The sequence below is a fragment of the Adiantum capillus-veneris genome, chromosome 17, assembly GCF_014529385.1.
Source record: "Adiantum capillus-veneris isolate H3 chromosome 17, ASM1452938v2, whole genome shotgun sequence".
Taxonomy (NCBI): domain Eukaryota; kingdom Viridiplantae; phylum Streptophyta; class Polypodiopsida; order Polypodiales; family Pteridaceae; genus Adiantum; species Adiantum capillus-veneris.
In genome coordinates, this window is record NC_140947.1 from 53422113 (window position 1) to 53437655 (window position 15543).

Here is a 15543-nt window from a genome sequence, read left to right on the forward strand (position 1 = left end):
CATGATCAGGGTTCAGTTCAGTCAAGTCAGTTTAGAATAGGAAGTGATCTGGCACTTTTGTGAGTCTGTTCGCAGACCGTGCATGACCAGTCACTTAGATTAGATGCATATCCTCTGGTTGCACACAGCATGATCATCAGCATTACCATCAAAATCCATCAGGAGCATTTTTACAGTGCATAGACCTATTTTCCCTATTTTTGACATTTTTCACTTATTATTTTTAAATGACTTTTGTTGGAAACTAGGGAGGGCAATTCTGCTAAGATAATATATAAGCAAAGCAGAGCTAGCACTTTCTGGCAGAAGAGGCAGCAGGAGCATCTTGCTCAACAGGCAACTTCTCAGCAAGACCCCCCACATCAGCAAGGCTAACGTTTTTGCATCTGCAAGGACCTAGCGTTTTCATCCACAGGCAGCTTGGCGTTTTGTGCACAACAGATCAGCCCCGGCAACAACAAGACAGAACAAGAAGCCTAGCGTTTTGCATTTGCAGGACAACCGGCAGCAGTAGGACAATTTTCAGCCCTAGCATTTTTGCATCTGCAAGACAATTCAGCGTTTTTGCAGATCTTCGCGACGGAACCTCATTAAGCATCAGCGTTTTCAGTTTTCAGCAGTCAGACTCCGCAGTAGAACCCCTGAACCTCGCAGATCTCACCTTCCCGCAACAGATCCTTGCCGCACGGTCAGATCCAGATTCCAGCGTTGTTTACAGATTCAGCCCAAAAAACGCAGATTTCAGCATATGCGTTTTCAGCGCGTCGTCGTCGCATCGTCGTCATCGACATCGTCACCGACATAGAGTTAGAATTCAGCAGATACAAGATTTGCAGATTTCAGCCTTTAGCGTTTTCAGATTTCAGCCCGTCTCGTCGTCGTCCTCATCGTCGTCGACATCGTCGGCAAGTCCAAGCATTGTAGAGATTTGTGCAATCATAAGTAGACCGCTCTCGCCATACTACATAGAGAGTGGGGCCTTCGGAGAAGGGTTTGACAACATCTCCGGTGTCGTATTCTCTTCTCTATCTCTCAGTCTCAGCACCTTCATTCACAGTGTTCATCACTTTGTTTGTGTCCATTGTACTCTCTCACTAAAGGAACGGAAGGCTCTCCCTTCCCCTTCCGTAAGTAAAAGGAACCCTTGAGCACAGTTCGGAGCACTCATCTTGAGCAAAGTTCAAACATTCATTCCGCTGCACCTTACATTGGTATCAGAGCTTTGGCAGTGTTCTGTATCACTCAAGGAAAGAACCAGAAGAACCACATAATTTTATTTTCTTTGCTTGTTGAGGTCGCACGTAACCCAAGTTCTCTTCGGGATCGTGCACTTAGCGGCCGGCCAATCGACGGGAGGTGGGAAAAAGCAACCTTGGTGTGAGCGCAAGGCCGCCAAGGGGTGCGCCCGTGGAAAAGAGCAGAACTCGGGTGAAGAGAAGATTCTTCTCTAACATAGATTGCAAGCGAAAGAAGAACCGCAAGAACCTCGAGAACTCAAGAACCCCAAGAACCAAGACCCCCAAGAACCCAAGTTCCTCGTGAACTTAAGAACCCAAGACCACAAGAACCCACAAGAACCCACGACTTCAGTGGATGGTCATCACTTGAAGCGGAATGGATACATTGCTTAGAGGTGATGAGCATGAGAGAGGCGAAGAAGAATTTTCCCCACCGGACGGTTTTTCCGACCCTTCCCCATCTACGTCAAGGATTGCACTAACTCCTATGGAAGCTTTAGACTAGATGTTTATGGAAAGGAAGTTAGAACGCGAAGCACAAACAACAGAAAGAAGAGCTTCTAAAGAAGGGTCTCACTCAGCTCAGTACACCACCTTATTATTGCCAATGCTGTTGGTTTTGAAGAAAGATGGATCTTGGAGAATGTACATTGATTATAGAGCTCTCAATACAATCACCATCAAGGACATTCTCTATCCCAAGGATCGATGATATACTCGATAGACTTCAGGGGTCTACTTGCTTTAGCAAAATCGATATGAAGAGGGGATATCATTAGATCCGAATTGCTCCTGGAGACGTCTACAAGACAACTTTCAGGACTACTTTTGGTTTGTACAAATATTTGGTGATGCCATTTGGCCTTACGAATGCTCTAGCAACATTCGAGCGCATGATGGATAGGATTTTCAGAGAGTACCGATCATTTTTTTTCCAAGCATTGTGGCAACATAAATTGGTTATAAATGCGAAAAAGAGTGTTTTTTCTTGCTAGAGATACACTTTTTGGGACACATTGTCTCAACGAAAGGTGTAGAGATGTATCTGGCCAAGGTTGAGACCATTCGTGATTGGCCCGATTTGAAGAATGTTCATTGCAAAATCCATTTGAAGTTTATTGTGATGCTTGTGGTCGCAATCTGGGAGTAGTCTTGATGCAAGAAGGCCATGTCATTGCTTATGAGAGTAGGATGTTTTCACGTCCTGATACTGACCCCAGGCCTGTGTAGAAGTAATGGCAGGAGGGGGGGGAGTGCTCATGAAAGAGTCGCCATGCCTCACCTAAGTCTTGACTCAAGAATAGTTGATATAGATCCTGCTCTAGTCGAGCCAAAAATGCCCCCATCTTCCGCTGCTCTAGGCGTCAGAAGGCAATCTGTGACCGTCTACGAGTGATGTCCCACAAAAGCACCTCCCTCTAAAGCCTGTCTCTCGTCTCGTGGCACTCCTCATCATACCAACTGTTTTGGGGCATGCTCTCAGAACGTCGTCTCTGCTCAGGCTGGGTGTATGGGTATGCCTCTGCTGCTGCATCATGCAATGTCTGTGTCAGTATAGTAGTAAGCTCCTCTAGAGATCGCCCTGGCTCCTCAGTGCACAGGTGTCTGTAGATCCCATCTATGTAGATAGAGTCCGTCTCCCGTGTAAAGGTGTAGCGAGTAGGGGCACACACACACAGAGAGAGAGAGAGAGAGAGAGAGAGAGAGAGAGAGAGAGAGAGAGAGAGAGAGAGAGAGAGAGAGAGAGAGAGAGAATGAAATGTAATATTAATGTCTTCAAAAGGCCAAAATGACCTATGAGACCAAAAGGTTACATGTGGTGAATCTAAAACTAGGTCTTAGTACCATAAGTACAAAGAACTGAAAAGAAAATAGTGGGAAGGGTGGGGTGAAAGCTGATACAAAGGGAATACAAAGGGTGAGGTGATACAATGGAGCTCTTTGACAGTAGAGGCATCATATACATATACATCAGTATCCAAAAGGCTATAGAGGTTCAATGTCCTCCAAGGTAAGCGCTCTGTCGGGACGGCTCCTATGTCGCACTAGTATGGTATAGATCCTCTGTCGCAATCTGCGTCAATGTCGAGAGGGCCCCCTCATCCATGGACAACAGGACTGCCCCAACTCTATCGCCCGACCAAGCAGTATGCCCACACACACACACTTTTTTTTTGTTGAATCTACTTTGATTAATTTACAAGTGGGAAACCTCAAAGCGAGGAAAACCCACGAAAAGAAAGGGATACAAAACACGGAGCACTATGAGGCTCCGAAGGCTAGAAACAGTCAAAGTAAATCCTGTAGGTATCAAGAGTGATGTCTCCAGCGTCATAGGCAAAATGCAGCGCTTGACCAAGAGATAATTTGAAATAGGGAAAGGGGTCAACAAAAGTACCCTGGAACATTAAGGAGTTCCTATGATGCCAGATGGCCCACATAGTCCAAAATCTGACCCAGGTGAAGAAGACCGCAAACTGAGATTGTGGTGACCGAAGCACCCCAAAAAGCCAAAATCGTCTGTGGAAAGAGTGGAAGGAAAACACAGTCGAAGAGGAGTCGACACTTGCCGAATGAAGGCTCTGGAGTGAGAACAACACCACAGTAAGTGTGGCACAGTCTCCTCAGCTTCAAGGCATCTGGGGTAGCGGGAAGGCGCAATATGCCGAGCATGCAACACACTGCCAACAGGTAGAGCTCCCACCAAGCACCGCCACAAGAAAACACGTTCCTTCAAAGGCAGACGACTCTGCCAAATGCGAGACAATGTGTGTTGCCACCACAAGGATGACTCGGAAAGCGACAACACTTGATTACCCCGATGCACAATCCATACATCAGATTGAAGGATGGCATAGACACTGGCAGCTGAGATGCAATCCAATCTAGTAGCCAGATTCCAATCAGAGAAGCGAGAGTCCACATCCAGAGGAGGAATGGGTGAATGAGCAGCAAGCATCCTTTGAATCTCCCGCCAGAGAGGAGAATAGTGAAGGCCCAACCGAAAGCGGGAGACGGCATCAGCGAAAGAAAGAACATAACCCGAATCATCAACCACCTAATGCACCTGACAGATTCCTTTTTGGGAAAGAAAATACGCTTGGCGAGGAGACCGTTGAACCAAAGTCAAAGCAAAAACCCTGCTCCAATGCAGACTCTCCAAGCGAAGAGAGTTACCCCCAGAGGATTGTTGACCATCCCAAGCCAAATGCGAAGTGACAACCTTCCAATCAACAATTAGAGAAGAAGTAAATGGACATCCAGGAATGTGTCCTTCAAGCTTCCCAAAAACAACACCCCAATAAGTCGGTTTCCAACGACCAAAAGAAGGGGTGACAATGTGCGCACACAAATGTGTTACCATGAGAGTCCAGGGTTGCTGCTGCTCCACCAAAACTGACAACAATATAGCTTTCCGAGCCTGAAGATGATGTCTCAAAGTCCAAAATATTCAACCCTCCTAGCCGCTTGGGAGAACACAACTTGTCCATAGATAGAAGCCGAAGGCCCCTCTTGCTAGACGAGATCCCCAAAAATGCTTTAAAATATTGGACATGAGGGATTGCAAGCGCAACCGAGGCCAGGATAACAAAGGCAGGTAAAACTGCACATAAGCCACAAGGATGCATTGGACAATCCTGAGACGCACATGAAGTGGCCACGTGGACAATTTCCAATAATTCAACTTGGAATGCAGATGTTGGATCACCCAATCCAGTTTCTGCATAGCCGATACATTCCAACCCAGTGGATAACCCAAATGGCGAACCAGAACATGTGGAGGAACAATCTCCCCAGGCCACAATATCTTATGCCAGTCACACTCTTTCAGAGGCAATAGCTTGGATTTACAAAAGTTAACTTTGAGACTTGTTGCCAATCCAAACAAGTGAAGAGTATGCATAATCTGGTGTACATCATCATAGCTATTACGAGGCATGAACAAAGAGTCATCTGCATAAGCCTGACCAGCAAACTGTCGACTAGAAGGTAAAGTTAGGCCATGTAGCCTACCGGTGGAGGTCAAGGAATCCAAATACATAAACAAGGGATGAGTAGCAATCGCATAAAGCAAAGCACTCAGAGGGCAGCCCTGCCTTACCGACCATCCCAAAGGTCAAGATTCTGTGAGAAAACCATCCAACAAGCCTGCAGAAGTACTGTATGCATACAAGAAAAGCACGACACGGGATAGCATAGGCCCAAAGCCCAAACATCTCATGGTATCCGCAATGTAATCCCAAAGAACAGTATCAAATGCCTTTTCAATGTCGACCTGCATGATTAAGACATTCTGTCGAGTATATTTTGCATATTCCATACCAATGATGACATTCGCGAGGTTATCAGTAATTTGACGCGGAATGAAGCCATATTGAGATTGATGCAAGCCTTCATGCAGAAAGCACTTGAGTTTGTCAGCAAGCATTTTTGCAATTAACTTATATACCACAGGCATAAGCGTAATAGGCCGCCAATGTGAGAATTCTTCACACAATGCATGCTTAGGTATTAGCTTGAGCAAACCTTCTTTCCAAGAGGAGGGCAGCTCCTGTTTTTCCCAGGCTGTATTCATCATTAACAATAGAGACACCTTCAAATACTCCCAGAAAGGCATGAAAAATTCCACAGAGAGACCATCCCAATCAGGAGCTCTCCATCGACCCAAATCAAGCAAGCTGGCATACAATTCCGACTCCGTGAAAACAGCTTCCAAGTCTTGAGCCTGCCACATCAAAAGAATGGAAGTAACATGCGATAGAAACATGTGACGTGCTTGGCGAGCTTCTCTCGTAGGAGAAGAAGGGGCCTCAAAAATCTTGCCATAATGAGAGTGTAGGGGTAGTGCTAGCTCTCGGAAAGTGGAGGTCCACTCTCCTGACGGTAATGTAACTCTCCGTATAGCTTGAGACTGCCTCGAGTGATGCAAATGCTGAAAGAATTGTTTAGAAGCACATCCTTTATCTGCAAAAGCTTGTTGACGAGCTCGAGTCTGCCATTTGGCCGATTTCCTCTCATCATTGTGCCTTAATATAGCGCGAGCAGAAAACAACTCAGTCATTTGAGCGTCAGTAAGAGAAGTATGATTAGCCAAGTGCATTAATCGGGTACAAGCATCCTTTGCTTGGTTAACCTGATCCCTTAATTGTGACAAATAATCCCTGCCATAATCTTGTATAACTGATTGAACACGCATGACAAAATGGAACCAGGCTATGTCCATGTCAACATACATCTGGGAGAGCAAAGGCGGGATGATATTCACAATCATAGTGCGAAAAGGCTCATGCTTGAGATAAGCATTATTGATATGCAAAAGTCTCTTCTTGGGTAGGCGATCATTGACATCAAAAGAGCAGAAACGAAGTTTCAAGCATACGGAAAATGATCCGAGAGACACATAGCATAATCGATCCTCATCTCGCATACAAAGTCATCATATTGTTGCATGTGAAAAAGATACGAGCGATCCAGCCGAGCGCGATACATAGATTGAGCATGTGCTGAAAAGTGAATCCTGGATCAGTTGGATGCAAAAAGGGCCACAAATCAAGCCCATTATAGGTCGACATAAATTGGTCCCATGATTGTCGTTCCATATGAAGCATGTGAGAATGGCGAGTAGTATTATCCGCAAGGTTTGGTGCATTATTAAAATCTCCGCAGAGAAAGGCATTGGAACGCCAACAATAAGAAGAGATAGCACTCCACAACCGTGCCCTATCTGCAGAAGCTGTGTATGCATATAATCCTCCAAATTCGAAAACTTCCCCATTAACAATACATTGGATGACCATCCATCTCCCAACCGGGTCATTAAAAGCAAAGGTCGGGAAGAGTTCATGTCGAACAAACATAAGCACTCCAGAATGGCCAGCTGATCCTGCATAAGCTATCCAGTAGCCCGCAAAGTAAGAAGTCTGTCCTGCAAATTGATGTTGGTTATGCTCTTGAAGAACCACAATGTCTGCTTTACATGTATGTACATAGTGCCAGGTAAGCCGCCACTTGTCTTGATTACATAACCCACGCACATTATAGGAGATGCAATTCAAAGAACTATGCATTCTATATGGTATATACAGTGGACGAGGAAACAGGAAAAGAAAGGGGGGAGAAAACTCAAGTACCAGTGCCCATCGACACATCCTACCCAACTGTAGGTGCCTGAGAAGGTGGGTCAAGACCTGGACCTAGATAATTGAAAGTAAATGCACCTTGCGATAAAGAAGCTTCTCCGGTAACAACTCCCTTGTAAGAGCGAACCACCTTGTCCCAATCTTCAGCCAAAGAAGTGTTGTCATTACAAGGGAGTTTTTTCTGAGCAACATTCTTCAAAGGAGGCATATAATTACGAGAAGATGCCGGAACACGAGCTGTAGCAGCTTTGGCGGGTTTCTTGGGTACTAGCCAAGTTTGAGAGGTCGAAACCTGTTCTTTTCCTTTGTCTTTAATATTTGGAGAAGCAGAAAGTGCAGACAATTGTAATTGTTTCCCCTTGCCTTTAAACGCCTCAGTTGTGGGGGAGGAGGGTGAAACTCCTTTAGTTTGAACCTCAATAGAAGATTTCGGAGGCGAGCGAGGTTGAGGAGCAGGGACGGTTGAAGGAGGTGGTTGCAGATTTGGTTCCGGACATTCGGACTGCATATGACCAAATTTGCCACATCAGAAGCAAGAATTTGCAAACTTGCCCCATTTAAGCTTAAATGGGCGCTTTCCAACCACTGCATCCCCGGAATCGATCCAAATACCTGATGGAGTGGGGATATCCGTGTCCCACAGAATACAAAAACGGTTTGTGTTTGCTTCTAGCTTAGGAGGGCAAATGACTTTGCCCAGTTGAGCAACCAACAAAGGAAGAAAATGACGCCAAGTGCGAGGAAAGTCGACCACCTCAACCTAAACGGGACACTTATGAAGAATGAGACTTTGATAGTCCTTGGTAAGAGCCGATGGCAGCACATGAGTCATGTGCGTATTAAAGAAAAGAGGAGAATTTCTAGCAAAGCATCCCGAGCATCCATGTCAGCCAGCAAGACTTCGTAGAACCCTCGCGCGCCAAAGTAAACCCCTCGGATTGCTTGTTGTTTGAGTAGGAAATCAACCCATTGACCTACATCCTGAGCCGTAGGCATTCTACCCGGGAAAAAAAGAATCACCGCATTAAGTGCATATTGAGCAACAGGATCCATAAGCTCCTATATAGGGATGCGCACTTCCATCACAGGAGCGGATCCTTCCCAGGCTTGACGTGCATCCTCGAAGTCCTCATGCAAACATTCTTTGATAAGACTCAAAGCTTTCATCTCTGAAGTTTCCATGGCTTTCCGACGCTTATATACATTGATCAGTCGAATCCACATATGAAGCTCTCACACTCACACACTCTTTTGTTTGGGAGGTTTTTGATATATGACTGCTATAGACACAGACAGACACACACACCGGCTAGCTGTACAGAAACACTCACACCTCTCTCTCTCACACAAGACGACGGAAGGACCGCGTGCAGGCGAAATCAAACTTCAACCCCCGACGCGCTGTAAAGGGCCTGCACAGGGTAGATGTTGTGTAGAACAGAGTCGCGCGACAGACGAGTGGCCGAAGGATTCACCACACACCCAAATCCCCCACGAACGTACACACATATGCACCCGACATAGACACACCCACACACGTTGGCTGGCTAAATTGCTGTTGGTCTCTCTCACACTCACACACTCGCTACACAAACACACACCACACTCACACACCCACACACCCACACACAGCTAAGCGAGCACCAGCAGCTGAAATCAGGTCGTAGGGTCTGGCTGCGCAGAACTGGAAAACACGCAGGTTATGCACTGCGCAGGATAGGGCAGCGCACAGGGGCTGCAGGGCGTGGAACAGGGCAGCGCGCAGGCAGGCAAAACGTGCTCAGGGGGTGCAGGGTGCAGAACAGGGCAGCGCGCACACTCTTTCACGTCACCAGAACTTGGTCGCGAAATCACACACCTAATCTACCTCACAATCCACACACACACACACACACACACACACACACACACACACAGAGAGAGAGAGAGAGAGAGAGAGAGAGAGAGAGAGAGAGAGAAGTACGAAAATGAAATGAAATGTATCAATGTCTGTGCTACAGAGTGACGCAGTCTGCAACCACTGCTGACATCAAGAAGGCTTACTACAAATTGTCCCTGAAATAGTAGGCTTTTTACTTCAATCTCCTAGATTGACTCCTTTCATACTGCAAAGATATATTGTCTAAACTCAAGTGAAAAGTCAATGTTTCTTATTATATGTAGCCATCCAGACAAAAATCCAGACCCAGAGGCAAAGAAGATTTTTGTAAAAATTGCAAATGCTTACGAGGTATTAACATGTTACTATTCCTTTGTTGTCATGGCTGTGACCGATCATATGCACACCTTTATTTCATTGAGATTTTCTAAAAGCAAGAATTAAGTTTGCATACATGGCTGAAATTTTTTATATGTTATATGCTTATCTAGAGCTTTTTGTAAACTGTCTCTACTGTTTCAGTTGGTGGCAAGAGAACTTGGTTTTTGGGTTTTCTCAAGGGGACAATGTTTCTTTTCGTTTGTGTTTTCAAATGCTCATTATTGGAAATAAAGTGGGCGGAATCACTTTTTATGACTTGTTACACTCTGAATGTGGGTCCATTTGGCCGTCAAATATTGGAAGGTTCTTTTAATAGAGCGTGGCCTAGTTTTCAGATCTGGTTTGTGTGTGTGCATATTTTTTCCAAAACCTTGGCAGTCGGTGGCTAGAAATGTTTGAGTGTTTTACAATCAAGTAGCTGCTGTATGATCTTCGGTGTTTATACAGTAAAATTTGTTATGCGGGGAGTCTAGATATATACTTATGCGTGGATTATCCTAGTTGATGAAGAGAGTCAAAAAGGTGCCTAGTTTAAATTCTGTTTTTGCAGATCCTGAAGGATGAGACTACTCGAGAACAGTATGACTATGCATTAGCTCACCCTGAACAGGTACTTTTGTACTCCTGCAGCTCACATTGTTTTGGTCTTATGGCCCAATTCATTTTTCCTTGGGATGTTGATAGGTCTTTTACAACACAGCAAGGTATTATCAAGCTTACTATGGACCACAGACAGTACGTGCTAACTTTATGTCACATTATTTAATTTGTACTGAATCTTTTGGATTTCATTTGCTGATTAGGTTTATTTTGTATTGGTAACAGGACCTGAGGGTTCTTTTTGCCGGGCTTCTCATCATACTTTCAGCTTTTCAATACTTGAATCAATGGACTCGATACAAGCAGGTAACCTGCTCCATTAATAGCTATTTTGCTCATCTCAATGATTTAATAATGTCAAGAAATAATGTACCGAGTTACACATTTATGTTTGTTGGATTTCATAGAAAACAAAAAAGGTTAAATTTTCAAAATCCCTCTCGTTAATAAACTCATAACCATAGAATCTTTGGTCGTCAAATGTCTCTTGTGACATCAAAAACTATATGGCTCTTAGGTTCTGACCTTGCTGGGATTTATGCAAAGAAGGTTATAGAGGTCCTCACCAATCGAATGGATCCATCCACACTAAGTTCCCCTAGGCTTTTGTAGTCCATGGGTAGCATGCCCACATGGCACTCAAAGCCAGTGTGCATGGGATATAGACGATGTATAACAGGTACTACTGCTAAGCCAACTCGTTGCTCTTTCTCTATCAAAGTTTAATAGCAGCTATTGAAGATTCCTCACAAAGGTCATTGTTGTCTATTCTTTGGCCAACACTTTCCCCTTTCTCTATCAAAGTTTTATAGCAGCTGTTGAAGATTCTTCACAAAAGCATATGGCTGTGAGGCAGTAGCTATCTATCTTTTTTGCGTATGATCATGGTGATTTTTCCAGTGTCATAATAATCAATATCTAATTCTCCTAAATGATTTTCTCATGTTAAACTGATCATTTAATATGGGGAAGTGCCAGGGGAGAAAAAGCTAGAATATTGGTTAAGCTAGCAGACCGAACACAGTAGGGATCCAAAGGGGGGGTCATCTGTAAAAGAGCCATGTGCAACAATGGGCTTAAAAGACCCAAAGGTTCAGCCCATTAAGACTTCCAAAATGTTAAGGTTCCAAAATTCAAAGGTTGTGTCCAAAGGTCAAACATTGGGGGAATTGGATGCTTTGTGTGTGTCACAAAAGTCTTTAGCAATCCCTACATAGGAGGGGGCGAGCCTTGCAAGTAGGAGATGACAGAGAAACTCACACACACACACACACACACACACACACACACACACACACACACACACACACACACACACAAGCTCCCTTTACACAAGGGAATGAGGGACACATGTTAGCTCCCTAGCCCAGATGCCCACAAGGTGTACCCAATTCCTATTGGATGGCCTTGGAGGTGGACCAATGAGAATTAGGCTAGAGTAAATCTAGTTTAATTAATTTAAAAACACTTAATAAAAGAACCAATAAGAATTAAGCTCTCTAGAAAACTATTGGACAGTCTCCCAAGGGGACCAATGAGCATTCAGCATCCCAATGGCTTGCCTGATTCCTATTGGCCAGGAGGCAAAGGGATCCAATGAGAGTTTAGTTGAATTAAATAATTACCTAAAGCTCTCACAAAAGGGGAAAGGGGGACACATGTCAGAAGGCTATCACTTATGCTGCTTAATTACCATTGGCTAAGCCTGGGGAGGTCCAATTGGATGCTAGCAAGAGGGGTCGACCAAGAGAGAGAGGGGGACTGATTTTTCAAAGGCATTATCACCTACACACTCATACTAGCTCATGTGTGAAGAAAAGAAGACTCTCTCTTCTTCTCAAGCTTTAATGGAAAGCTTATCACCTACTCCAAGCTTGTGAGAAGGGAGGCCTACACCAACAACTCTTGGCTTTGTGATGCAAATCCAACCAAGAGCCAAGCTTCAATGCATGCTCATCTTCTCTACCATGCTAATTACTAAGCTAAGCTATGCTAATATGAGTGATTATGTGAGGAGATGTACATCTTTCTTGTAAGAATAATCTTTCCTCCTCTCAATCTACTCTCATACCCCGCTAGCTCTCACCATCTTTGAAGGTGTGTGAGGTCTTGGGTCTGAGACCGTGAGGGAATTGATGTTGTGTTTGATAAGTGTTTTGCATAGTGCATGAAGTTTCCATCTTCATTGCACTAGCTAGTATTGAAGGAACACAAGAAATTATATTGTAAAATGTCTCTCTTGATGGGAGAAACCATAATACAAAGCCTTTTGGAGGGGGGACCAGCTCCATGCAAATCCGGTCCTCAAATATTGTCAATTGCTTAATTTCTCTCTCTTTTGAAGTATTGTTCACGCTATCTAACTAGGTGTTATGCTTTTTGTTGCTTTCTCCACCCAAGCACTCTTGTTAATCTCATTAGGAATCTATTCTAATGAAATGCTCACTATGTTCATGCTATTTTCCGCTACACACAAGTTACTAGGCCATTAAATGTTACATTGGTATCAGAGCACAAGGTTTCTCTTTTCTTGCTCAAGAAGGGAGGTCCTCAAGCTAGCTATAAATGGTTGGTACTATTAATTGCATGTGAGTAAGTAGAATAGGGCTTTTTCAGCCTTGTAGTGCGCCTGCCTTTGTGTAGTTAACGGGGCATCACCGTTGAGAGCTATGGTCTTAATAGTGGAGTCCTACGAGGCTTGCCTACGGCTTAATCACTATTGAACTATTAGAAGCTTGACAAGAGCCGGTGCTGTTTTGGTGTTGAACGACCCTCTCTTCTATTCCTGCAATTAATGTTATTCGAGCCACGGCTACAGTAGCTTGAGTGCTTTTTCTAAAGGGGTAAAGAGGAGTAGCAACTAGGGCTTGAAGTGCCAAAGTACACCTAAAAAGTTTACACCTAAAAGTTGTTAGAATGGCTGACAATAGTAAAGAGAGTGAAAATAATGTTGATAACTTTGATTTTGCTAATGAGCAAGCTACTAATGATGCCCCGATGCTTGTTAACTATCCTGTTTCTAGGCTTCAACAAGCCATGGGCAATCCATCCCTCCAAAGTGAAGTGGAACGGCAGCTTCGTGTTCATGGGATTCTCCAAGCTCCTCACCATGACGAGAGAACACCTAAGAAGCCTCCTTGCGAGACTTCCAAAAGAGGTCTCTCTCCGATTTGGGAAGAAGAAGAGGATCCCTATGAAGGGCTCAAAAATTTGCTCCTTGATGACGCATCTCCTTCTCAAAGGAGAATTCAAGAGCCTCCACCGAAGGAACGAGAAAGAATTGAGTCTCCCGCCACCTCGGCGGAGATGGCTCCGCGAAGACGGCGAGCTAAACGCTCTCCATTACCTCCAAAACGGAGAAGACCATCGCATACTTCTCCACACTATACTGCAAAGAGGGATGACAAAAAGCAAGAGAAGAAAAAGGCGAGAAAGAGGACACCCTCTTCTCCATCTTCTTCATCCTCTTCCTCTTATGAAAGTGATGGTCAAGACAACGAAGATCAAGGCAAGAAAAAGGCGAGAAAGAGGTCATCCTCTTCTCCATCTTCCTCAAATTCTTCATCTTCTGAAGAAAGTGATGGTGCAACCTTTGAACCATCAAAAAGAAGAGGCCATAGGAAATCCTATGCCGCGTGGAAGAGGTCATCCAAGCTCAAGAAGTTCAAAGAGGGAGGGAAGAGCATCTCTTTCCTTACCTACGATGACACTTTTGGTGCTACGGACAAAGTCTTGGGCTTTATCCAACAATTTGATGTGGCTTTTGGAGATGAGGGCTTCACAGAGTCCTCTAAGCTACGCCATGTAGCTATGCACTTTCAAAAGTCCACCAGGCAATGGTGGTCTAGCCTCCGGGCCAACGGTGAAGCTCCACGAACATGGAAAGCTTTAAGAGCTTCCATTATGAAGCAGTTTTTGGCCACCGATGCCAAAGACAAAGTACTCACCGAATGGCGAAGCTTAAAGCTCTCTCCCTATGAATCCATCCACAAATATGTAGACAAGTTTTGGGACCTACAACTCAAAGCCACTGTCTTCAAAAAGTTGGATTTTGGAGAGCAAAAGCAGCAATTTTGTGCGGGCTTAACCGAAGAAATGACGGAGTATGTCAACTCCCAAAGGCCACGCACCATATCGGCGGTAATACATCATACTATGGTGGCCTCTCGAATCAATCTCCAAACAGGGGCTAAGAGGAATTCTAAGCCCCCTGAAAACAAGGGGTCCAATGAGCCTAAGGGGAAGGACAATGTCCAAAAGTCTCCTAAGGGCAATTCCAACAAAGCTAAGGAGAAGGTAGTTTACAAAGGCAAAAATAAACTCTCTCCTAAAGAGCTTGAACGTTATCGCAAGGATAACCGATGTGTCAAGTGCGGCGAACAAGGGCATGCGTACCGCACTTGTCCCCAAAAGAACAACCGCCATGATCCTCCTAGAGCTACCTTGGTCGAAATCCAAGAGGAGGAAACTCACCACAAAGGATCTCCTCTATGCCATGCTTGGGGAAAGGTAAGAGAACATGATGCTTTTATTCTCTTTGACCCTGGTTCTATTCACAATTTTATATCTATAGAGTTGGCCACCAAGGTAGGCATACAAGCCTACGAGATGGGAGATGTCCTACCCTCAGACGGTGCTTTCAAGGGGCAAGAAGCTTCAGTCACTCCTTTAATCGGGAAATGGAGGCTCCATGTCCAAAGCTATGTGGACAAAGAGGACTTCTTTATCTCTCCTCTCAAGCATGAGGATGTAATCCTAGGGGCACCATGGTTTGATCGCATGGCTACCAATGTTAAATTCCCTGAAAGCAGAATCTCCTTTAAGTTCAGGGAAAAAGATATGTATATAGATGCTAAGGAAATGGGTAACACTATACACATTGTACATACACAAGCTTTCAACAAGTCAATAAAGAGCTCTATTTCCGTGTACATGATTTTTGTTAAAGATTCTCAAAATGAACCTAATGTTTTAGCAAAAGAAAATATACACAACCAAAAGGAATTAGAGTTATCCAATTTTCTCAAGGGGGTTCAAGATGTCTTTATTGACGACATCCCTTGTGAGCTACCTCCTAAACGAGGCAATGATGACCATGCAATTGAACTTCTTCCAGGAAGTCCACCGCCTAACAAACCTCCTTATAGAGTTTCTCAAGCTCAACAAGAGGAGATTATGCGGCAAGTGCATGAGTTAGTTGAGAAGGGCATGGTTAGGCCTAGCTCATCTCCATTTTGTTCTGTTGTGCTACTAGTGCAAAAGAAAGACGGCACATATCGTATGTGTGTCGACTATAGAACACTAA

The 15543-nt window shown here is 44.5% G+C and overlaps 1 protein-coding gene across 2 annotated transcripts in view; it reads left to right on the top strand.

The window, feature by feature from the left end:
* LOC147437260 (Chaperone DnaJ-domain superfamily protein) overlaps positions 1-15543 on the top strand; it is a 58271-nt gene that overhangs the window by 14584 nt on the left and 28144 nt on the right. For both annotated transcript variants that reach the window (XM_086486840.1, XM_086486839.1), the window contains 5 exons: positions 9379-9441; positions 9542-9608; positions 10189-10248; positions 10323-10373; positions 10464-10544. In XM_086486840.1, coding sequence (XP_086342966.1) covers positions 9379-9441; positions 9542-9608; positions 10189-10248; positions 10323-10373; positions 10464-10544 — 322 coding nt within the window. The remainder of the gene's footprint in view (positions 1-9378; positions 9442-9541; positions 9609-10188; positions 10249-10322; positions 10374-10463; positions 10545-15543) is intronic.